The 24067-nt window shown below is 52.2% G+C and overlaps 1 protein-coding gene across 1 annotated transcript in view; it reads left to right on the top strand.

The window, feature by feature from the left end:
* Nucleotides 1-24067, top strand: part of LOC140394555 (uncharacterized) — a 60650-nt gene that overhangs the window by 4355 nt on the left and 32228 nt on the right. The window contains exons 6-9 of the mRNA XM_072481913.1: nt 1313-1432; nt 5448-5592; nt 8689-8787; nt 8888-9028. Of these exons, the coding sequence (XP_072338014.1) occupies nt 1313-1432; nt 5448-5592; nt 8689-8787; nt 8888-9028 (505 nt within the window). The remainder of the gene's footprint in view (nt 1-1312; nt 1433-5447; nt 5593-8688; nt 8788-8887; nt 9029-24067) is intronic.

Here is a 24067-nt window from a genome sequence, read left to right as displayed (position 1 = left end):
CTGTCCTCAAGGTGGGTTCTGAGGCATGGGGGGCGCGGGGGGGGGGGGGGGGGGGGGGTGGGGGGATTGTAATATTGAATGGATGGTTTCTCCCTCGGGAACCCACCCCCCGAAACCCAGACTCTTGGGAGGGCAGGTCCTCGGGTGGGACTCCTGCCCTTTTACCTATAAAGGCACCTAAGTGGCCACTTAATGGCCATTTCAGTTACTTTTCCAGCCCAGCCTCAATTTTTAGTCTGGAAGGAGCGGGTGTGACTGGATGGGAACATGACAATAAAACCTTCCCCCATCTCGGGAAGGGTGGGGGTGCCTCACCCCCAGGACTTTGGAGTCCAGGATACCTTATCCCCCTGGCCTACACCACGACACTGTGATCACGTGCTTCTTGAGCCCTGAGGGTGTCCACTACCCTCCCACCCCCAAGATCCTGGAACTGACTTTGCAATGGTTTGGGGACTCAGTGCCAGGCAGGGCGCTGAAATGCCTCTTCTGTCCACTGGGGCGCCGTGCCCGGCCAAAAACTCCGACGGGTGGGACTTCCTTCCAGGTGTGGACAAGTCCCCCCCACTGCCAATCAGTGCCCAAGTGAGCGTTAAATGCCGGTGCGAGTTCGAGAGTTGACGTTTGCAGGTTAGATGCTGAATCTCGGGACAGTGAGCGGCGATCACTCTCCATCCTTCAAACCCTTCACTCAGGACATTTTGAATCTTTAGCATTCTCCACCCCAGAGGAGCGGATGTTCCATCGTTCACTGAACACTGACAGAGACACATTTTCGATTGTCCAGTGTGTCGAGGGATACGAGAAGCAGGCAGGAAAATGAAATCCATGGTACCTTTCCACTGAGCGATGTGCCGAAGTTCCGCCGTTGTCAACCCACGCCAGCCGGCGTGGATTGAACCACCTTTGGGAAATCAGTCTGGCGCGGACCTAGCCCCTCAAGGTGAGGGCTCGGCCCCTCAAGATGCGGAGAATTCCGCACCTTTGGGGCGGCGCAATGCCGGACTGATTCGCGCCGTTTTTGGCACCGGTCAGCGGACATCGCGCCGATATCGGAGAATCCCGCCCCAGAAGTCAAACCGATAAACGAAGGCAGATTATGTTCTGCAAGTTGCCCTGTTTGAATTAATTATCCCAAATTTATCATTAGTTTTTATGGCAATGCTTCAATCGGTGAGTTGTGTTGCTGATTTAGAAAGTTGATTATTTTACATACGATATCCAATAGGCAGTCACATCACTAAATATTAAACAGCTAAACCACAAAACTGTCAATTGCTGAACTTTTTAATGATTCTCTTCTGTTTCGCAGAGGGTATGGTGAGTCCGGAAGTGAAATTATGTTTGGTGGAATTGATTCAAGCCACTACACAGGTCAAATTCGTTGGGTTCCTGTCACTCGTGAGTTCTACTGGCAAATCAACATTGATCGGTAAGTGATACAACTGGGATGGATATTTTCTGCTTCTCCACTGAAGTCTGAGATAATGGGCGTCATTCTCCGACCCCCCGCCGGGTCGGAGAATGGCCGTTGGCCGCCGTGAATCCCGCCCCCGCCCCCGCCGAAGTCTCCGCTCCTGGAGATTGGGCGGGGGCGGGAATCCGGCCGCGCCGGTTGGCGGGACCCCCCGCTGGATTCTCCGGCCCGGATGGGCCGAAGTCCCGCCCAGGAATTGCCTGTCCCGCCGGCGTAAATCAAACCTGGTATTTACCGGCGGGACCAGGCGGCGTGGGCGGGCTCCGGGGTCCTGGGGGCACGCTTTCCCTTCCGCCTCCGCTACGGCCTCCACCATGGCGGAGGCGGAAGAGACTCTCCCCACTGCGCATGCGCGGGAAACTGACAGCGGCCGCTGACACTCCCGCGCATGCGCTGGGAAACTGACAGCGGCCGCTGATGCTCCCGCGCATGCGCCGCATTTCCGCGCCAGCTGGCGGGGAAACAAACGCCATTTCCGCCAGCTGGCGGGGCGGAAATCCCTCCGCCGTCGGCCTAGCCCCTCAATGTTGGGGCTAGGCCGCCAAAGATGCGGAGCCTTCCGCACCTTTGGGCCGGCGCTATGCCCGTCTGATTGGCGCCGGCTTTGGCGCCAGTCGGCGGACATCCCGCCGTTGGGGGAGAATTTCGCCCGTGAATCCCGCCCCCGCCCCCGCCGAAGTCTCCGGTACCGGAGATTGGGCGGGTGCGGGAATCGGGCCGCGCCGGTTGGCGGGACCCCCCGCTCAATTCTCCGGCCCACATGGGCCGAAGTCCCGCCCAGAAATTACCTGTCCCGCCGGCGTAAATCAAAGCTGGTATTTACCGGCGGGACCAGGCGGCATGGGCGGGCTCCGGGATCCTGGGGGGGGCGCAAGGCGATCTGACCCCGGGGGGTGCCCCCACGGTGGCCTGGCCCGCGATCGGCGCCCACCGATCCGCAGGCGCGCCTGTGCCGTGGGGGCACTGTTTCCCTTCCGCCTCCGCCACGGCCTCCACCATGGCGGAGGCGGAAGAGACTCTCCCCACTGCGCATGCGCGGGAAACTGTCGGCGGCCGCTGACGCCCCCGCGCATGCGCCGCATTTCCGCGCCAGCTGGCGGGGCACCAAACGCCATTTCCGCCAGCTGGCGGGGCGGAAATCCCTCCGGCGCCGGCCTAGCCCTTCAATGTTGGGGCTCGGCCCCCAAAGATGCGGAGCATTCCGCACCTTTGGGCCGGCGCGATGCCCGTCTGATTGGCGCCTTTTTTGGCGCCAGTCGGCGGACATCGCGCCGTTGGGGGAGAATTTCGCCCAATGATTTTACCAAACTATATTGAAACATCAGGGCCTGGATTCTATGATTCACGGCGCTGGAATCCGAGAATTGTGGGTGATCATTTTTTAAAAATAAATTTAGAGTACCCAATTCATTTTTTCCAATTAAGGGGCAATTTAGCGTGGCCAATCCACCTACCCTGCACATCTTTTGAGTTGTGATGGGTGAAACGCACGCAAACACGGGGAGAATGTGCAAACTCCACACGGACAGTGACCCAGAGCCGGGATCGAACCTGGGACCTCGGCGCCGTGAGGCTGCAGGGCTAGCCCACTGCGCCATCATGCTGCCCTGAATCGTGGGTGATCATAAACACAGTTTGAGCCCGACGTTGATTCCGACGCCATGCTCTGGTCCCTCGCTGGCGGCGATATCGAAGTTCGTGCCCCGCACCGGCAGATCCATGTAAAATGGTCATTTGCATGGATTTCTATATCATTAGTGGCTTGGGCACTCCCACCCTTCCGCGATGCTCTGTCCTTCTTGGGCAGAATTCTCGTGGCCGTCAGTTCGTGCAAGTAGTTACAAGCGGGGACTGGACTACATGGCTACGGAGGGGGTGCGGGAGGCTAGAAAAACATTGAAAAACCCTCAAAGATTGACAGGCTCGCTGGGCGGTGGGGGCCCGGGCCTGGAGCAGTAGCGGGGAGTGACTTAGTGCCAAGTCCGTGGACTCAGGTGACCCCCTCGGGATCGGGGGTGGTATGGCTCTGGCCTTCATTGCTGCAGGATGTGATTTAAATGCTCCCCTTTTGTGCTACGTAAAGGCTCCTGACTGATCACACTGCTCAGTGCTGCCTCTATCCTTCGAATGCTCTGAAGGCCTCTGTTCATCTGGGTACCCACACAAGCTGCCCTTCTGGACCCCCTCACCTGCTTCATTGAGGGGATTGCCAAGGCCGGGCAAAATCAGGGGCCCACCAGGTGTTGGCACTCCTCAGAAGCGTGGCCCCAATGCAGAGGAATCAGGGGGTCAGCAGAGCTCACCCCACCCAGAGGACACCTGCACCATGGCCTTCGGTACCCTCCCTGGTTCTCTGCCCCTCTCAGGGCAGAGGCCTCACCAGTGAACCCTACCCCTCAGGATCACCAGCTGTCTCCTCCTGGTGAAGTTTCCAGCACTGATTGCCTCCGCCCCCACCTCCCAGGCGATGTTCAGGAGGACAGAATGCGGCCCACCCTGGGGAAGAAGGTGATCCTCAGTTCCTCCCTGGCATGGAACTGTGGGGCCACCTCAGACTCTCTTGCGGGGAACAGGCCTTCTGTGAGGTACCTTTCTGGCTGTTTTGTGTGTGTGGTAAGTGAAACACTTAAAGACAACTCCAACTGTCGGGCTCTTTAGCGCTAACTGCAGACCCAATGGTTCCAATGCCCGCTGGGCCGGGAATTGGTCCTAATTCGCGCCGGCAGAGTGCTGGCCCGTTTGCATGTCCTGACTCGTTCAGGGAATAGCGTCGCCAACAGAAGTGCAAATTGCACACTATTCAGACCCGGCAGCAACACATCGGGCGGGACACTCCGATTTTCAGGCTATGTCCTGATGCCGGCACGGGAACGTGGCTTCCTACTGAAGTGTTGGGTGCTCTGAGGTACAGACGAACCAACACGGTTGCGATTGGTACAACGCAGTTTTATTCCACTTAACTATTTATACATTATACTTGGTACTCAGCACGTTGTGACGGTGTGAGTGTCTTGCTATGAGGTACTGGCCCTGTGCTGTCTCCAGATGGACTGCCCAGGAAGTGTTGTGTTTCTTGTCTTATACTGTGTCTGCTCTTGTCTGTGATTGGCTGTAGTGTTATGTGTGCTAATTGGTCCGTTGGTCTGTCTATCATTATGTATGTGTTATGATGTATGTTTGAATATCATGACACCTACAACCGGAAAGTGGGCACAAAACGGCCACCATGCTCTTTTTGACTGGGGGGGGCTAACATGCAGGCAGCGCAGAGCACCCGGCCCTAGCTGCCAATACAGCTGGAGAATTGCCCGGTTCATGACTGCGCATACGCGCAACCTGCAACGGACCCGCTGTGCAACATGGCGTCGGCCATGCACTGACCCGGCCTGCCAAATAGTGGGCCCCCTTTGGTCAGCTCTCAACCCCTGGACTACCCCCCAACAGTACTCCCAGCCCCTGCCAAAGTACCCCATGCCCGCGGATCGGCTCTACCCCGAATGTGGCGGCGCTGGTGTGAGTCTGCAGCTGCCACGCCGAGTTTACGACAAGTAATACCATGAGAGAGCCGCGGCGTCGGGAACGCGGCCGGTCGGGGGAGGGGCATCAGGGGAGGGCCTCTGGCATGCACCGTACTCCTCGTGTACGGCGCTTTGGAGGGGACGGAGCATTGCGAAAGCGGTGCCGCCCCCGATTTGGGCGCGAACTTTGATTCTCCGGCCGATCTCCGTCAGCATCCGGAGAATCCCGCCCATCATCTCCCAAATGGAGAATTCTGGCCATGAACTAAAAGCAACGACAGAAGAAAACACTTGGACTAATTTTTAATTCTCAGTTACATCAGCATTGATGGAAAATATAATTAATGTCTCAGCTAATGAGGAAACTTAACTTTGTATCATTTGTTCAATTGCCTTACACGTGAGGCAGTTTCAGGTCTTTGACTAACTCTTCATGTATTTTTCTCCCTCAGAGTGACCATCGATGGTCAGGTTGTGGCCTGCAGTGAAGGGTGTGCTGCCATTGTTGATACTGGCACTACTTATCTTACTGGATCCACCTCAGCCATCAACACCATTCAGCAGTATATTGGAGCAAGCGGAAGCCCAACTAGCGCGGTAAACCCGCGTTTCCGCAATGGGTTTGGCATTGGGGGTCTGACTGTGCACCGATGAGTGATTGTTCATGCGGCTTGTCGCAAACCATTTAAGTTATTACAGGTGCAACTAGATATGATTGTAAAAACATTGCAAATTGGCACATGTATGTTGAGCCAGAGGAAATGGGCGAGCTACTAAATGAGTACTTTGCATCAGTGTTCATCAAAGAAAAGGCCTTTGTGGAAGATGATCCTTGGGTAGGGTGTGTGGATAGTCTGGGCCATGTTGACATTAAGAAGGAGGAAGTATTGGGTATTTTAAAAGACCTTAAGGTAGATACGTCTCCTGGGCCGGATGGGATTTACCCCAGAATACTGTAGGAAGCAAGGGAGGAAATTTCTGGGGCCTTGACTGACATCTTTGATTCCTCATTGGCTACACCTGCCTGGGGAAAGCGGGCAGCATAATCAAAGATCCCTCCCACCCGGCTTACTTACTCTTCCAACTTCTTCCATCGGGCAGGAGATACAGAAGTCTGAGAACACGCACGAACAGACTCAAAAACAGCTTCTTCCCCACTGTTACCAGACTCCTAAATGACCCTCTTATGGACTGACCTCATTAACACTACACCCTGTATGTTTCATCCGATGCCAGTGCTTATGTAGTTACATTGTATATCTTGTGTTGCCCTATTATGTATTTTCTTTTATTTCCTTTTCTTCTCATGTACTTAATCATCTGTTGAGCTGCTCGCAGAAAAATACTTTTCACTGTACCTCGGTACACGTGACAATAAACAAATCCAATCCAATCCAAGGTGAGATCCTCGAGGACTGGAGAATAGCTAATGTGGTACGGCTGTTTAAGAAAGGTAGCAGGGATAATCCAGGAAACTATAGGCCGGTGAGCCTCACATCGGTAGTCGGTAAATTATTGGAGAGAATTCTCAGGGACAGGATTGATACCGAATAGGAAACAAATGGACTTATTAGCGATAAGACACATGGTTTTGTGAAGGGGAGGTCATGCCTCACTAACTTCATCGGGTTTTTTGAGGAGGTGACAAAGAGATGATTGATGAAGGGAGGGTGGTGGATGTTGTTCACATGGACTTCAGTGAAGCCTCTGACAAGGTGCCTCATGGCAGACTGGTACAAAAGGTAAAGTCACACGGGATCGGAGGTGAGGCGGCAAGATGGATACAGAACTGGCTCGGTCACAAAGGCAGAGGGTAGCAGTGGAAGGGTGTTTTTCTGAATGGAAGGTTGTGACTGTTGGTGTTCCACAGGGATCGGTGCTGGGGCCTCTGTTGTTTGTAGTATTCATAAACAATTTGGAGGAAAATGTAGCTGGTCTGATTAGTAAGTTCGCGGATGGCACCAATGTTGGCGGATAATGGTGAGGATTGTCAGAAGATGACTGAGGACACGGAGTGGTGTTCAATTAAATTCCGGAAATCACTGCAGCTTGGACACCCAACCCCAGGAATATCCGGAAATTAATCACCATTGATCCACTGCAGTTTGCCTATCACTGCAAGCGGTCCACAGCAGCTGCTATCCCTCTGGCTCGACAATCAACACTTGAACATCTCGACAACAAGGACACCTACGTGAGACTACTGCTCATAGACTACAGTTCCGCCTCCAACATTATTATCCCGACAAAACTAATAACCAAATTCTGCAATCTTGGACTTGACCCCTCCCTGTGCAGCTGGATCCTCAGCTTCCTCACCAACAGACCGCAATCTGTCAGGATAGGCAACAGCACCTCCTCCACAATAGTCCTCAACACCGGGGCACCGCAAGGATGTGTGCTCAGTCCTCGACTGTACTCCTTATACACACATGACCGTGTGGCAAGATTTAACTCCCAACTCAATTTATAAATTTGCGGATGATATAACTGTGGCGGGTCGTATCTCAAACAACGACGAATTAGACTACAGGAGGGAGATAGATCACTTGGTTGCATGGTGTACCGAAAAGAACCTCTCTCTAAATGTCGGAAAGACCAAGGAACTGATCATCGACTTCAGGAAGTGTAGCACGACACCCTCTCCTCCTATCCTGGTCTGCATCAATGGCTCTGAGTGGAGATGATCGATAGCTTTAGGTTCCTGGGGTCACCATCACTAACAATCTGTCCTGGCCCACTCACGTTGATGCAACAGTCAAGAAAGCCTAACAACGTCTCTACTTCCTACGGAAGCTCAAGAAATTTGGCATGTCTGCGTCGAGTCTCACAAACATCTACAGATGTGCGATAGAGAGCATCCTACCCAGTTGCATCACAGCCAGGTATGGCAACTGCTCGGCCCAAGATCGCGAGAAACTGCAGACTGTGGTGAACTCAGCCAAACGCATCACCCAAGCTTGCCACCCTCACATTGATTCTGTATACACCTCCCGCTGCCTCAGGAAGGCAGACAGCATTATCAGAGACTCCTCCCACCCAGGCATTGCGCTCTTCTAGACGCTTCCATCAGGCAGAAAGTACATGGGCGTCATTCTCCGCCGGCGGGTGTCTCCGTTTTGCCGGCGCCCGGGGGTTTCCCGACGGCGTGGGGCTGCCCCACAATGGGAAACCCCATTGACCGGCCGGTGTAACAGAGCATCCCGCCGGCGGGTCGGGGCAGAAATGTGGCGGGGCGGGATGGAGAATTTCGCTCCAGAAGTCTGAAGACCTGCACATGCAGACATAGGAACAGCTTCTTCCCCACAGCTACAAGACTCCTCAACGACTCCCCCTCGGACTGATCTGCTCCCTGTAAGAACACTATTCACGATGCCCTATGCTGCTCTTGCTCATGTATTTGCTTTGTGTGGCCCCTTGTTCCGCACTGTAACCAATCACTGTTTGCCGATGTACCATTTGTCAATGTATTCTGTCGAGTATTTTTTTTTTTGTCTACTATGTACGTTCCCCTGGCCGCAGAAAAATACTTTCACTGTAGTTCGGCACATGTCAAGCAAATCAAATCAAATCACTTGTAACAAAATTATGCTGAAGAGATTTAACATTTTGGAAGTTTCTCATTTCAAAGATGATTTATTGTCAATCCACATACTGACACAATGACTAAGTACGTTTTCTGTTTACCTGCAGTCCACAATAGACTGTAACAACCTGAGCAACATGCCCGATGTGGTCTTTACAATCAATGGAATGGACTTCCCTCTTTCCCCACAAGTCTATACATTGCAGGTATGCTATTGCACAGCAATAGGCTGCGAGAATACACTCAACATGTCAGAAGCTGCAATGGAATATTTTTAAAATTTAATTGTTCTCCTTCTCCTTACAGGAAAATTACTACGGCCAAAGCAGCTGCTACAGTGGATTTAGTGGAGGTGGTGGAAACCTTTGGATTCTGGGAGATGTGTTCATTGGGGGATATTACACCATTTTTGACCATGGGAACAACCGCTTGGGCTTTGCTCAGGCTGTCTAAGTTCTTTATTCCTGTTCTCGTTAAAAGCACAGCCCGATTTGCATTTGGAGCCGTCACATGGTTCCCCAGTGCAGGACAGTATAATTGAGCAAGTCACCATCTCCAGAATGGCTATAAACAAAGGCGTACCATTGGCTACTTGGCTGTGGTTTGTGTTCAGCAGCACATTGCACCAAGTCACAGCTGGAAAGCAATGAAAATAGAAGTAAGAACTCAAGAAATGCCTTGTCAGGGTGGACTTCTAAAGGAACAGGTTTAGAAAGAACAGTGTCACGATATCCAGATCAGCATATCATGGTGCAATCACACACACACTGATGGACATGCAGTAGGACCAACCAACACACACACAACATCGCAGCCAATCGCCAGTGAGAGCACACGCACTATAAAAACAGGGGACACCACAGTTCCCGCTCATTCCAAACACCCAACACGACAAACAGGTCCTGGATTGTAAATGAGAATGTTTATACGGTCTAATTCTACTCCCTCTCTGATTGTGAAACACTTTTACTTAGATCTCATTTGATTCTGACTTTCAGCTGTGATATATTCTTGGTGCAATGATTCACTCCAGAGACAGACACACATTTCTGCTGAAGGTGGATGACCTCTGCAGTGAAACCAGATTTGATGTAAATGTGATCCTAACATCATACAGCAGCCATTTCTATCCTTTGGAATCTCTTTATTTATAATAGTTCTTAAAATTGCTCAATAAAATATAATTATGAAATTCACACTCCCAGTATTCCTGTTTCATGTTCTTTATCCTGTGACATCTGTGTGTGGTTAGAGCGTGAATTCATTTCACATTTGAATTGTCCTGTGAGATGATCCACTCATCTCACCTGGATTCCTGGGGCAAGATTCTACGACCCCCCGCCAGGTCGGAGAATCGCCGGGGGCTGGCGTGAATCCCGCCCCCGCCGGTTGCCGAATTCTCCGGCACCGGAGATTCGGCGGGGGCGGGAATCGCGCCGCGCCGCGCCGGGCGTGCTCCAGGGTCCTGGGGGGGGCGCGGGGTGATCTGGCCCCAGGGGGTGCCCCCACGGTGGCCTGGCCCGTGATCGGGGCCCACCGATCCGCGGGTGGGCCTGTGCCATGGGGGCACTCTTTTCCTTCCGCCTTCGCCATGGTCTCCATGGTCGCGGAAGCGACCCCCTCCACTGCACATGCGCGGGGATGCCATGAGCGGCCGCTAACGCTCCCGCGCATGCGCCGCCCGGCAATGTCATTTCCGCGCCAGCTGGCGGGGCACCAAAGGCCTTTCCCGCCAGCTGGCAGGGCGGAAATCAGTCCGGCGCGGGCCTAGCCCCTCAAGGTTAGGGCACGGCCCTCAAGATGCAGAGGATTCCATACCTTTGGGGCGGTGCGATGCCGGACTGATTTGCGCCGTTTTTGGCGCCGGTCGGCGGACATTGCGCCGATTACGGAGAATTTCGCCCCACCTCTCATTCGTCTAAACCTCATCAAGTATAGGCTCCTTTCCTCCGTCGCCCCGCAAGATCCATCTGACATCTGGGGCGTCATTCTCCGACCCCCCGCCGGGTCGGAGAATGGCCGTTGGCCGCCGTGAATCCGCCCCAGCCTCCGCCGAAATCTCCGGTACCGGAGATTGGGCGGGGGCGGGAATCGGGCCGCGCCGGTTGGCGGGACCCCCCGTTCAATTCTCCGGCCCGGATGGGCCGAAGTCCCGCCCAGAAATTGCCTGTCCCGCCGGCGTAAATCAAACCTGGTATTTACCGCGGTTGGCGGGTCCCAGGCGGCGTGGGCGGGCTCCGGGGTCCTGGGGGGGGGGGCGGGGCGATCTGACCCCGGGGGGTGCCCCCACGGTAGCCTGGCCCGCGATCGGGGCCCACCGGTCCGCGGGCGGGCCTGTGCCGTGGGGGCACTCTTTCCCTTCCGCCTCCGCTACGGCCTCCACCATGGCGGAGGCGGAAGAGACTCTCCCCACTGCGCATGCGCGGGAAACCTTCAGCGGCCGCTGACGCTCCCGCGCATGCGCCACAGTTGATGAGCTGGAGTCTGAGCTTCAAACTCTGAGGCACATCCGGGAGGGGGAGACTTACCTGGACACTGTGTTTCAGGAGGCAGTCACACCTGTCAGAGTAAGTAGTTTAAATCCTGCCAGTGGCCAGGGACAGCAGGGTGTGACTGCAAGTCAGGCAGGTAAAGGGAACCAGCAGTCAGGAACTCAGGAGCCTCAGCCCTTGACTCTGTCCAACAGGTATGAGGCACTTGCTCCCTGTGTGGATGGCGAACAGGGCTGCAGGAAGGATGAGTCAGCTGACCAAGGCACCATGGTTCAGCAGGCCATTCAAGGGGAGGGAGTAAATAGGCACGTTGTAGTTGTAGGGGATTCTATTATCAAGGGGATAGATAGTGTCCTTTGTGAGCAGGATAAAGAGTCCCGCATGGTATGTTGCCTGCCCGGTGCTAGGATGCGGGACATCTCTGACCGGCTTGAAAGGATACTGGAGAGGGAGGGGAGGATCCAGTTGTTGTGGTCCATGTCGGTACCAACAACATAGGCAAGTCTAGGAAAGAGGACCTGTTTAGAGATTATAAAGAGCTAGGATTCAAATTAAAAAACAGGTCCTCAAGGGTCATAATCTCCGGATTACTGCCCGAGCCACGTCCAAATTGGCATAGGGAGGCAAGAATAAGGGAAGTTAACACGTGGCTGAAAGAGTGGTGTGGGAAAGAGGGGTTCCTTTTCATGGGACACTGGCATCAGTTTTGGGACAGGGGGGCCTATACCGTTGGGATGGTCTCCACCTGAACCGAGCTGGGACCAGTGTTCTGGCGAAAAGTGTAAATAGGGTGGTCAATAGGACTTTAAACTAAAGATTGGGGGGGAAGGGAAAGTCAGGGAACCAAGAGGTGAAGTAATCAGTGGGAAGCGTAGCTGCTTAGGAATACAAAAAAGCACGAAAAGACAAAACTCAGGAGAGGTTACGATAGTCCCCATCCCACAAAATATGACACAGTGTATGGAAAGGCTCAGTAAACCAAGGTCCACCACACTAAGAAAACAAAAAGGGACGGTCAATAGAGAATTAAAGGTGCTATATTTAAATGCGCGCAGTGTACGGAACAAGGTAGATGAGCTTGTGGCCCAGATTGTGACTGGCAGGTATGATGTGGTAGGCATCACAGAGACGTGGTTGCAGGGGGTTCAGGACTGGCATTTAAACATCCAAGGATTCACAACCTATCGAAAAGACAGAGAGATGGGCAGAGGGGGCGGGGTTGCCTTGTTAATTAGGAATGAAATTAAATCAATAGCACTAAACGACATAGGGTCAGATGATGTGGAGTCTGTGTGGGTAGAGTTGAGGAACCACAAAGGCAAAAAAACCATAATGGGAGTTATGTACAGGCCTCCTAACAGTGGTCAGGACCGGGGGCACAAAATGCACCACGAAATAGAAAGTGCATGTCAGAAAGGCAAGGTCACAGTGATCATGGGGGACTTCAATATGCAGGTGGATTGGGTAAATAATGCTGCCAGTGGACCCAAGGAAAGGGAATTCATTGAATGTTTACAGGAGGGCTTTTTGGAACAGCTTGTGATGGAGCCCACGGGGGAACAGGCCATTCTGGACTTAGTGTTATGTAATGAGCCAGACTTGATTAAAGATCTTAAAGTAAGGGAGCACTTAGGAGGCAGTGATCATAATATGGTAGAATTCAATCTCCAATTTGAAAGAAAGAAGGTAGAATCATACGTAAAGGTGTTACAGTTAAATAAAGGTAACTACAGGGGCATGAGGGAGGAACTGACAAAAATTGACTGGGAGCAGAACCTAGTGGGAAAGACAGTAGAACAGCAATGGCAGGAGTTTCTGGGAGTAATTGAGGACACAGTACAGAGGTTCATCCCAAAGAAAAGAAAGGTTATCAGAGGGGGGATTAGGCAGCCATGGCTGACAAAGGAAGTTAGGGAATGCATCAAAGCAAAAGAGAAAGCCTATAATGTGGCAAACAGTAGTGGGAAGTCAGAAGATTGGGAAGGCTACAAAAACAAACAGAGGATAACAAAGAGAGAAATAAGGAAAGAGAGGATCAAATATGAAGGTAGGCTAGCCAGTAACATTAGGAATGATAGTAAAAGTTTCTTTAAATACATTAAAAACAAACGGGTGGCAAAAGTTGACATTGGGCCGCTCCAAAGTGACGCTGGTAATTTTGTGATGGGAGACAAGGAAATAGCTGAGGAACTAAATGAGTACTTTGCGTCAGTCTTCACAGTAGAAGACATGAGTAATATCCCAACAATTCCGGAGAGTCAGGGGGCAGAGTTGAATATGGTAGCCATCACAAAGGAGAAAGTGCTAGAGAAACTAAGAGGTCTAAAAATTGATAAATCTCCGGGCCCAGATGGGCTACATCCTAGAGTTCTAAAGGAGATAGCTGAAGAAATAGTGGAGGCGTTAGTTATGATATTTCAAAAGTCACTGGAGTCAGGGAACGCCCCAGAGGATTGGAAAATCGCTGTTGTAGCCCCCATGTTTCAAAAAGGGAACAAGGAAAAAGATGGAAAATTATAGGCCAATTAGCCTAACCTCAGTTGTTGGCAAGATTCTAGAATCCATTGTTAAGGATGAGATTTCTAAATTCTTGGAAGTGCAGGGTTGGATTAGGACAAGTCAGCATGGATTTAGTAAGGGGAGGTCGTGCCTGACAAACCTGTTAGAGTTCTTTGAAGAGATACCAAATAGGTTAGACCAAGGAGAGCCAATGGATGTTATCTATCTTGACTTCCAAAAGGCCTTTGATAAGGTGCTTCACGGGAGACTGCTGAGTAAAATAAGGGCCCATGGTATTCGAGGCAAGGTACTAACATGGATTGATGATTGGCTGTCAGGCAGAAGGCAGAGAGTTGGGCTAAAAACTTCTTTTTCGGGATGGCAACCGGTGACGAGTGGTGTCCCGCAGGGTTCAGTGTTGGGGCCACAGCTGTTCTCTTTATATATTAACGATCTAGATGACGGGACTGGGGGCATTCTGACTACGTTTGCCGATGATACAAAGATAGGTGGAGGGGCAGGTAGTATGGAGGAGGTGGGGAGGCTGCAGAAAGATTTAGACAGTTTAGGAGAGTGATCCAAGAAATGGATGATGAAATTCAACGTGGGCAAGTGCGAGGTCTTGCACTTTGGAAAAAAGAATAGAGGCATGGACTATTTTATAAACGGTGACAAAATTCATAATGCTGAAGTGCAAAGGGACTTGGGAGTCCTAGTCCAGGATTCTCTAAAGGTAAACTTGCAGGTTGAGTCCGTAATTAAGCAAGCAAATGAAATGTTGTCATTCATCTCAAGAGGCTTGGAATATAAAAGAAGGGATGTACTTCTGAAGCTTTATAAAGCATTAGTTAGGCCCCATTTAGAATACTGTGAGCAATTTTGGGCCCCACACCTCAGGAAGGACCTACTGGCACTGGAGCGGGTCCAGCGGAGATTCACACAGATGATCCCAGGAATGGTAGGCCTAACATATGATGAACGTCTGAGGATCCTGGGATTATATTCATTGGAGTTTAGGAGGTTGAGGGGAGATCTAATAGAAACTTACAAGATAATGAATGGCTTAGATAGGGTGGACGTAGGGAAGTTGTTTCCATTAGCAGGGGAGACTAGGACCCGGGAGCACAAACTTAGAATAAAAGGGAGTCACTTTAGAACAGAGATGAGGAGAAGTTTCTTCAGCCAGAGAGTGGTGGGTCTGTGGAATTCATTGCCACAGAGGGCGGTGGAGGCCGGGACGTTGAGTGTCCTTAAGACAGAAGTTGATAAATTCTTGATTTCTCGAGGAATTAAGGGCTATGGAGCGAGAGCGGGTAAATGGAGTTGAAATCAGCCATGATTGAATGGTGGAGTGGACTCAATGGGCCGAATGGCCTTACTTCCGCTCCTAGGTCTTATGGTCTTATGGAATCCCACGCATTCACGGGGAGAATGTGCAGACTCCACACGGACAGTGACCCAGAGCCCTGATCGAACCCGGGTCCTCGGCGCCGTGAGGCAGCAGTGCTAAGCACTGCGCCATCATGCTGTCCCCGAAACCACTCCTGTCACATCACATGTGATCCCATCGCAGATCATGGGTGGGAATCTCTCAGCCCGGGTCCGGGCCGGAGAATCGGCGCGACCGGCGCGAATCACGCCACGCTGCCCGGACGCCGGGATGCGATTCTCCCCAGAGCGGAGAATCGCCGCCATTGGTGCCGGCGTGGTCGACGCGACGCCAGTCATGGGCTGGTCTATGCAGCGCCCCCCCCCTCCAATTCTCGGCCCAGGCCGTAGCAAAAAACCCGAGTCCGGCCGGCACAGTTCTGGCCTGTTCTCAGCCAGCGGAACCTCTGTGTGGAAGGGTCCGGGGGTGGCCTGTGGGGGGGGGGGTCCGACCCCGGGGGGCCCTTCCTTGTGGCCTGGCCCGCAATCGGGGCCCACCGATCGGCGGGCCGGCCTCTCTGGCTGGGGGCCTCCTTTCTTCTGCGCTGGCCCCTGTAGCCCTGCGCCATGTTGCGTCGGGGCCGGAGCGGATAAGGGAGCCACTGCACATGCGCGCGTTGGCACCGGTGCCACTGCGCATGTGCGGACCCCGCTGCGCCTTGTTGACGCCGGGATCAGCAGCTGGAGCGGCGAGGGTCGCTCCAATGCCGCGCTGGCCCCCTGTAGGGGCCAGAAATGCTGATCCTCAGGCCACGGGAAACCTGACGGCATATCCGATAACGTCAGCACGTAGCCTCCGGATCACAGAATTCCGCCCTTTTTCCTGTTATACTGCTCTCCCTGCCTGTGAATGTACAGTGCAGGGTGAGACCATTCAGCCCATCAAGACCACCGGCCTTTGGAAAGACTACTCTATTTAATCCCATGCTCCCTATTCCTGTAACTCCCTCTAACCTTTTGGACACTAATTTATCATGGCCAATCCACCTAACCTGCACATCTTTAGATTGTGGGTGGAAACCGGAGCACCCGGAGGAAACCCACGCACACACGGGGAGAAAGTGCAAACTCCACACAGACAGTCACCCGAGGCTGGACTTGAACTCGGGTCCCTGAAGCTGTCAGGTAGCAGTGCTAACCACTGTGCCACCGTGCCGTCCCGCTTTTTCCACTTCCGGTAGAAGAGGTCGTTGACCTGAAACATTAGCTCTTTCTTTCCTTGGCAGGACCTGAACATCTATAGGATTTTCTGGGTTTTTAAAAAACATCTTCCATGCAGAGAGCTCCATGGTGATCACAGCTGGCTGCCAATCAGGCGCCAACTAACATGGACCCTACCAAGTGTGAGACACCACAGCCAGCAGACAAAATAACTGCAGCAAATAGCTCGTGTGGCCTTTTAAACATTGCAGTTATCTGCAGAGAAAGATTTTAAAAGCACACACATTTCCCATAGTGTTGAAGTCATCAATAAATACACGATGTAGAGAGGTTGCATGTTAAAAATTTGTGCTTTTTTTTTTCTCCAGACCATACCCCCCCCCCCCCCCCCCCCTCCCCTCCACCCCCCAGCGATGAACAGCTCCACAAACCCGGTCACAAACATCCCCCACCTTTTCTCAAACTCCCCTGCTGAGCCCCTTAACTCATACTTTATCTTCTCTAACCACAGGTCACCCAACCATGCTGCTACCCCCGGGGGGGCGATGCCGACCGCCACTCCAGCAAAATCCGTCGCCGTGCAATCAGAGAGGTGAAGATCAAAACATCAGCCTTCCTCCTCTCCATAAAACCCCAAATATCGCCACCAAAGGGCCCGGGTCCACTCCCTCCTCCACTATCCTGGCTGAGACCGCGAACACTCCCGCCCAGAACCTTCCCAATTTTTCACAACCCCAAAACAAGTGCGCATGATTCGCTGGCCCCCGCCCACACCTCTCACACTCATCTGCTACCCACTGAAAAAACCCACTCATTCTCACCCGTGTCATATGCACCCTGTGCACCACCTTAAACTGTATCAGGCTCATCCTGGCACAAGGGGAGGTCCCGTTTACCCTTCACAGTGCCTCACTCCATACTCCCCAATTGATCTCCATTCCCGACTCCGCTTCCCATTTCTTGTTGATCTTCACCACCCGCTCACCTCCCTGCTCTCCCAGCCACTTATATATATCCCCAATTCTTCCCTCCCCTTCCACATCCGGAAGCAGCAGTCGCTCCAGCAGGGTGTATCCCGGCAACCTAGGGTAGCCCTTCCAGACCTTTCGTGCAAAGTTCCTAACCTGTAGATACCTGAACTCACTACCCCTCGGCAGCTCTACCCTCTCCCTTAGCTCCTCCAGACTAGCATACCCTTCCTCCAAATACAAATCCCTCACCTTGACCAGCCCCACTTCCCTCCACCTCCTGTATACACTATCCATCCCCCCGGCTCAAACCCATGATTCTCGCACAGCGGTGTTAGCACCGACATCCCTTCCACCCTAAAATGCCTCCTCAGCTGATTCCACATCTTCACCATGGACTGCACCACTGGGCTCCCTGAATACCTACTCGGAGCCATTGGCAATGCTGCCGTCACCTTAGCCCTCAAACTAGGCCCCTTACAAGATTACTCCTCCATCCCAACCCATTCTACCCCTTCCCCTTCCCACCACCACCGCACCTTGTCCACATTCGCCGCCCAATAATAATGAAACAAGTTTGGCAACGCCAACCCCCCCTGCTGCCTCTGTAGCAGGGTCCTCCCCACCCTCGGCACCTTCCCCGCCCATACAAAGTCAGAGATGATTGTGTCCACTTTCTGAAAAAAGGCCTTTGATCTAAAGATCGGGAGAGCCTGAAAGATAAACAAGAACCTCGGCAGAATATTCATTTTCACCACTTGGACCCTCCCCGCCAACGTTAAGTGCAGTGTATCCCACCTCTTAAGATCCTCCCTGGCCTCCTCCACCAGCTTCGTTAAGTTCCACTTATGGAGCCCCGTCCATTCCCTCGCTACCTGAATCCCCAAGTACCTAAACCCTTCCCTCACTACCGTAAATGGCATTCCCCCTAAATTAGCCCGCTGTGCCAGCTCATTCACCGGGAATACCTCGCTTTTCCCTACATTCAGCTTGTATCCCGAGAACCCTCCAAACCTCCCCAACAGGCCCATAATCCATCCCACACTCTCCAATGGATCCGAAACATCCAGCAAGAGGTCATTGGCATAGAGCGACACCCGATGCTCCCTCTGTCCCCTCATTATCCCCTGCCACTCTGCCGACCCCCTGAGAGCCATCGCCAATGGCTCTATGGCCAGCGCAAACAGCAGCGGTGACAGCGGGCACCCCTGCCTCGTACCCCTGTGTAAGTCAAAGCTTTGTGAGCTCATATCATTCGTCCTCACCCTCGCTCTTGGTGCCACATACAGCAACCGCACCCATGCCACAAATCTCGGCCCAAACCCAAACCGTCCCAAAACTTCGAACAAGTACCGCCACTCCACCCGATCAAATGCTTTCTCCGTGTCCATGGACACCACCACCTCCTGTACCAGAGCTCTCGACGGATTCATCACCACATTCAACAGCCGTCTTATATTACTCGCGAGCTGCCTGCCCTTCACGAAGCCTGTTTGATCTTCTGCAACCACCCCCAGGACACAATCCTCCATCCTCCCCGCCAACAACTAAACCAATACTTTCACATCCGTGTTCAATAGTGACATAGGTCTATACGACCCACATTCCACCGGATCCTTCCCTTTTTTGGGATTGGTGTGATTACCGCCTGCTTCATCGTCTCCGGCAACTCCCCCTTCTCCAGCGCTTCATTAAACGCCCCCAACAGATGTGGTGCCAGGTCCGCCGCAAATTCCTTATAAAATTCTGCCGAGTACCCATCCGGCCCAGGGGCCTTCCCCGACTTCATACCCCTGATACTATCCAGCACATCCCTCAGCCCCAGGGGCTCCTCCAACGCCTGCCTCTTTGCTTCCTCCACCTGGGGATATTCCAGCTCATCCAGAAACGACCCCATGTCCCCCTCCTCTCCTCCTGGGTCTGCCTCATAAAGTCCTTGGTAATACTCTCTAAGTGCCTCATTTATCTTCCCTGGCTCTGACACCACATCCCCAGCCCCAGTCCAGATCTTCAATATTTTCCTGGACGCAGCCTGCCTCCGCAGCTGGTGCGCCAGCATGCGGCTCGCCTTCTCCCCATACTCGTATTGCACCCCTCTTACCCTACGCAGTTGCCCTACCGCCCTCCCCGTTGTCAGCCTGTCAAATTGCCCCTGCAACTTTTTCCTCCTCGCCAATCCCTCCACGGCGGCACCCTCGAATATTCCCTGTCCACCTCCACTATCTCGCTCACTAGACGGTCATGTTCCGCCCTCCTTTCCTTATTCGCACGAACCATAAATGAGATAATTTTTCCCTGGACCACTGCCTTCAGTGCTTCCCAATAAATGACCGCCGACACCTCCCCATTCTGATTGAACTCCACATAACCCCTAATCGCCAACCACACCTTATCACAAAAACCTCCATCTGCCAACAACCCCGAGTCAAACCTCCACCCCAGCCTCTGCTCTCGTCCCGTACTGAACCAAATATCCAGCCAGTGGTGTGCATGGTCCGAGATAACTATCCCCGCATACTCTGCCCCCTCCAACCCAACCAAAATCTCCCGACTCACTACAAAGTAATCAATCCTCGAATACACCTTATAGACGTGTGAAAAGAAGGAATACTCCCTTCTCCCTAGGTTCTGAAAGTGCCATGGATCGCCATACCCATCCTCTCCATAAACCCCCCCCCAGCTCCCTTGCCATTCGTACCCTGCCCATCGACCTGGGGCTCGATCTCTCCACCCTCGGCTCCAGGACACAGTTAAAATCCCCTCCCATGATCAACTGGTACGCGGCCAAATCCAGGATTGCTGCCAGCAACCCCCTCATAAAACCCACATCATCCCAATTTGGGGCATACACATTTACCAACACTACCGGTGCCCCTTCCAATACCCCACTCACAATCACATATCTCCCACCTGGATCCCTCACCTCCTTCGCAATCACGAATCCCATTTTTTTGCACATTAAAATCGCCACACCCTTCGATTTCAAATCAAACCCCGAGTGAAAAACCTGCCCAACCCACCCCTTCTTTAACCTAACCTGGTCCTTCACATGGAGGTGCGTCTCCTGCAAAAAGACAACCCCCGCTTTCAAGCTCCTGAGGTGCGCGAACACCCGCGACCTTTTAACCGGCCCATTCAGTCCCCGGACATTCCACGTTACCAAACTTACCGGAGGCTTGCGCCTCCAATCCCCTCTACCGTCCGACTCTTACCAACTTTTACAGATGCACCTTAGAAAGCATCCTATCGGGCTGCATCACAGCCTGGCACGGCAACTGCTCGGCCCAAAACCGCAAGAACGTTCAGAAAGTCGTGAACACAGCCCAGTCCATCACACGAACCTGCCTCCCATCCATTGACTCCATCTACACCTCCCGCTGCCTGGGGAAAGCGGGCAGCATAATCAAAGATCCCTCCCACCCGGCTTACTCACTCTTCCAACTTCTTCCATCGGGCAGGAGATACAGAAGTCTGAGAACACGCACGAACAGACTCAAAAACAGCTTCTTCCCCACTGTCACTAGACTCCTAAATGACCCTCTTATGGACAGACCTCATTAACACTACACCCTGTATGCTTCATCCGATGCCAGTGCTTATGTAGTTACATTGTATATGTTGTGTTGCCCTATTATGTATTTTCTTTTATTCCCTTTTCTTCCCATGTACTTAATGATCTGTTGAGCTGCTCGCAGAAAAATACTTTTCGCTGTACCTCGGTACACGTGACAATAAACAAATCCAATCCAATCATCTTCCCCACTTAACTCCTGCCCCTTTAATTCCACTCTGTACCTAGCCCATCCCAATTGGACCCTTTCTTCGCCCTTGACCATGTCATCTCGTCGCAGAAACCCCCCCCCCCCCGCTTTTTCCCTTCCCCTTCTTCCCCCCTCCCCCACTTACCCTTTCCCCCCTCCCCCCGGCCACCCCTCTTGGCCTTCTCCCCCACCACCTCAGTTCCGTTCACCAGCATAACCTGCCAGCGCGGCAGCCCCTGCCCAAAGGCACATCCTAATGACCTCCCCCTCCCTCTCCCCCCACTCCTCAGCTCCAAGAGGAAGGCCTCCTGCTGGCCTTACCCTCTCCCACCCAAACAAGGACTTCTCTTGAACTCCAGGTATCCTTCTCCAAAAGCAAACAAACATGTTAAATACAAACAGTCCCACAAAACAGGAGGGGGGATGGGAACATCCATCCCCACATAAACGTTTCACCCCTACAACTCCTTACAATCTCAACATTGAACAGAAACCCCCCCCCCACAAAAAAAGGTGAAAATCCCCCAATCCCTACACCCACTTCAAACATTCCATAGTGCCAGCACCCCGATTCCCAAGCATTGTCCACTCAGTTCTCCCCCAGTTTATGCTGCTTAATGAAGTCTTCGGCCGCTTCTGGGGTCTCGAAATAATACCCCCGGCCTCCGAACGTCACCCATAGTTTCGCCGGGTAGAGCACCCCAAACCTGATCTGCCGCCGGTACAGCACCGCCTTGGCCTTGTTGAAACCTGCCCGCCGTTTTGCCAACTCGGCTCTGATGTCCTGATAAATCCAGACGTTATTTCCCTCCCAGTCGCAGCTACGCTTCTCCCTGGCCCACCGTCAAATTTTCTCTTTCTCCACAAATTTATGGAGTCTCACGATCACCGCCCATGGCGGCTCCCCAGCTCTAGGCTTTTACCTCAGAGACCTATGCACTCGGTCCACTTCAGGTGCCTTATCTAGCACCCCTTCTGCCACCAGTCTCGCCAGCATCCTCGAGACGTACCTCGTGGCACTCACACCTTCAGGCAGGCCCACTATTTGCAGGTTCTGCCTTCTCGAGGTTAACTTCTGCTCCTCCACCTTTGCTCTCAGCGTTTTACAAAGGTCTCCTAGGAGCCCCACCTCCGCCTCCAGAGCCACCACACGATCGCTGTGGTCCGAGATCACTCCTTCAATCTCCCCAATCTGTGACCCCTGCACCTCCAAACACCTCTCCATCCGCCCCAAAGTACTCTTCAGGGGTGCCACAGCTTCTGCAATGACCTTTGCATGATCCTCACACATTTCGTTCCTCTGTTTATGGAATTCCTCCTTGATTAGAACATAAGAACATAAGAACTAGGAACAGGAGTAGGCCATCTGGCCCCTCCAGCCTGCTCCGCCATTCAATGAGATCATGGCTGATCTTTGTGGACTCAGCTCCACTCTCCGGCCCGTACACCATATCCCCAAATCCCTTTATTCTTTAGAAAGGTATCTATCTTTTTCTTAAAAACGTTTAAAGAAGGAGCCTCAACTGCTTCACTGGGCAAGGAATTCCAGAGATTCACAACCCTTTGGGTGAAGAAGTTCCTCCTACACTCCGTCCTAAATCTACCTCCCCTTATTTTGAGGCTATGCCCCCTAGTTCTGCTTTCCCCGACCAGTGGAAACAACCTGCCCGCATCTATCCTATCTATTCCCTTCATAATTTTATATGTCTCAATAAGATCCCCCCTCATCCTTCTAAACTCCAACGAGTACAGTCCCAGTCTACTCAACCTCTCCTCGTAATCCAACCCCTTCAGCTCTGGGATTAACCTAGTGAATCTCCTCTGCACACCCTCCAGTGCCAGTATGTCCTTTCTCAAGTAAGGAGACCAAAACTGAACACAATACTCCAGGTGTGGCCTCACTAACACCTTATACAATTGCAGCATAAGCTCCCTAGTCTTAAACTCTATCCCTCTAGCAATGAAGGACAAAATTCCATTTGCCTTCTTAATCACCTGTTGCACCTGAAAACCAACTTTCTGCGACTCATGCACTAGCACACCCAGATCTCTCTGCACAGCAGCATGTTTTAATTTTTTATCATTTAAATAATAATCCCTTTTGCCGTTATTCTTACCAAAATGGATAACCTCACATTTGTCAACATTGTATTCCATCTGCCAGACCCTAGCCCATTCACTTAGCCTGTCCAAATCCCTCTGCAGACTTCCAGTATCCTCTGCACTTTTTGCTTTACCACTTATCTTGGTGTCGTCTGCAAACTTGGACACATTGCCCTTGGTCCCCAACTCCAAATCATCTATGTAAATTGTGAACAGTTGTGGGCCCAACACTGATCCCTGAGGGACACCACTAGCTACTGATTGCCAACCAGAGAAACACCCATTAATCCCCACTCTTTGCTTTCTATTAATTAACCAATCCTCTATCCATGCTCCTACTTTCCCCTTAATGCCATGCATCTTTATCTTATGCAACAACCTTTTGTGTGGCACCTTGTCATAGGCTTTCTGGAAATCCAGATATACCACATCCATTGGCTCCCCGTTATCTACCGCACTGTTAATGTCCTCAAAAAATTCCACTAAATTAGTTAGGCACGACCTGCCCTTTATGAACCCATGCTGCGTCTGTCCAATGGGACAATTTCCATCCAGATGCCTCGCTATTTCTTCCTTGATGATAGATTCCAGCATCTTCCCTACTACCGAAGTTAAGCTCACTGGCCTATAATTACCCACTTTCTGCCTACCTCCTTTTTTAAACAGTGGTGTCACGTTTGCTAATTTCCAATCCGCCGGGACCACCCCAGAGTCTACATGAGTAACATCCCAACAATTCAGGAGAGTCAGGGGGCAGAGTTGAATATGGTAGCCATCACAAAGGAGAAAGTGCGAGAGAAACTAAGAGGTCTAAAAATTGATAAATCTCCGGGCCCAGATGGGCTACATCCAAGAGTTCTAAAGGAGATAGCTGAAGAAATAGTGGAGGCGTTAGTTATGATCTTTCAAAAGTCACTGGAGTCAGGGAAAGTCCCAGAGGATTGGAAAATCACTGTTGTAACCCCCCTGTTCAAGAAGGGAACAAGGAAAAAGATGGAAAATTATAGGCCAATTAGCCAATCTTGTTGGCAAGATTCTAGAATCCATTGTTAAGGATGAGATTTCTAAATTCTT

The sequence above is a fragment of the Scyliorhinus torazame genome, chromosome 17, assembly GCF_047496885.1.
Source record: "Scyliorhinus torazame isolate Kashiwa2021f chromosome 17, sScyTor2.1, whole genome shotgun sequence".
Taxonomy (NCBI): domain Eukaryota; kingdom Metazoa; phylum Chordata; class Chondrichthyes; order Carcharhiniformes; family Scyliorhinidae; genus Scyliorhinus; species Scyliorhinus torazame.
The sequence above is the reverse complement of the archived record's forward strand: the minus strand, read 5'-3'. Positions and strand labels throughout refer to the sequence as shown.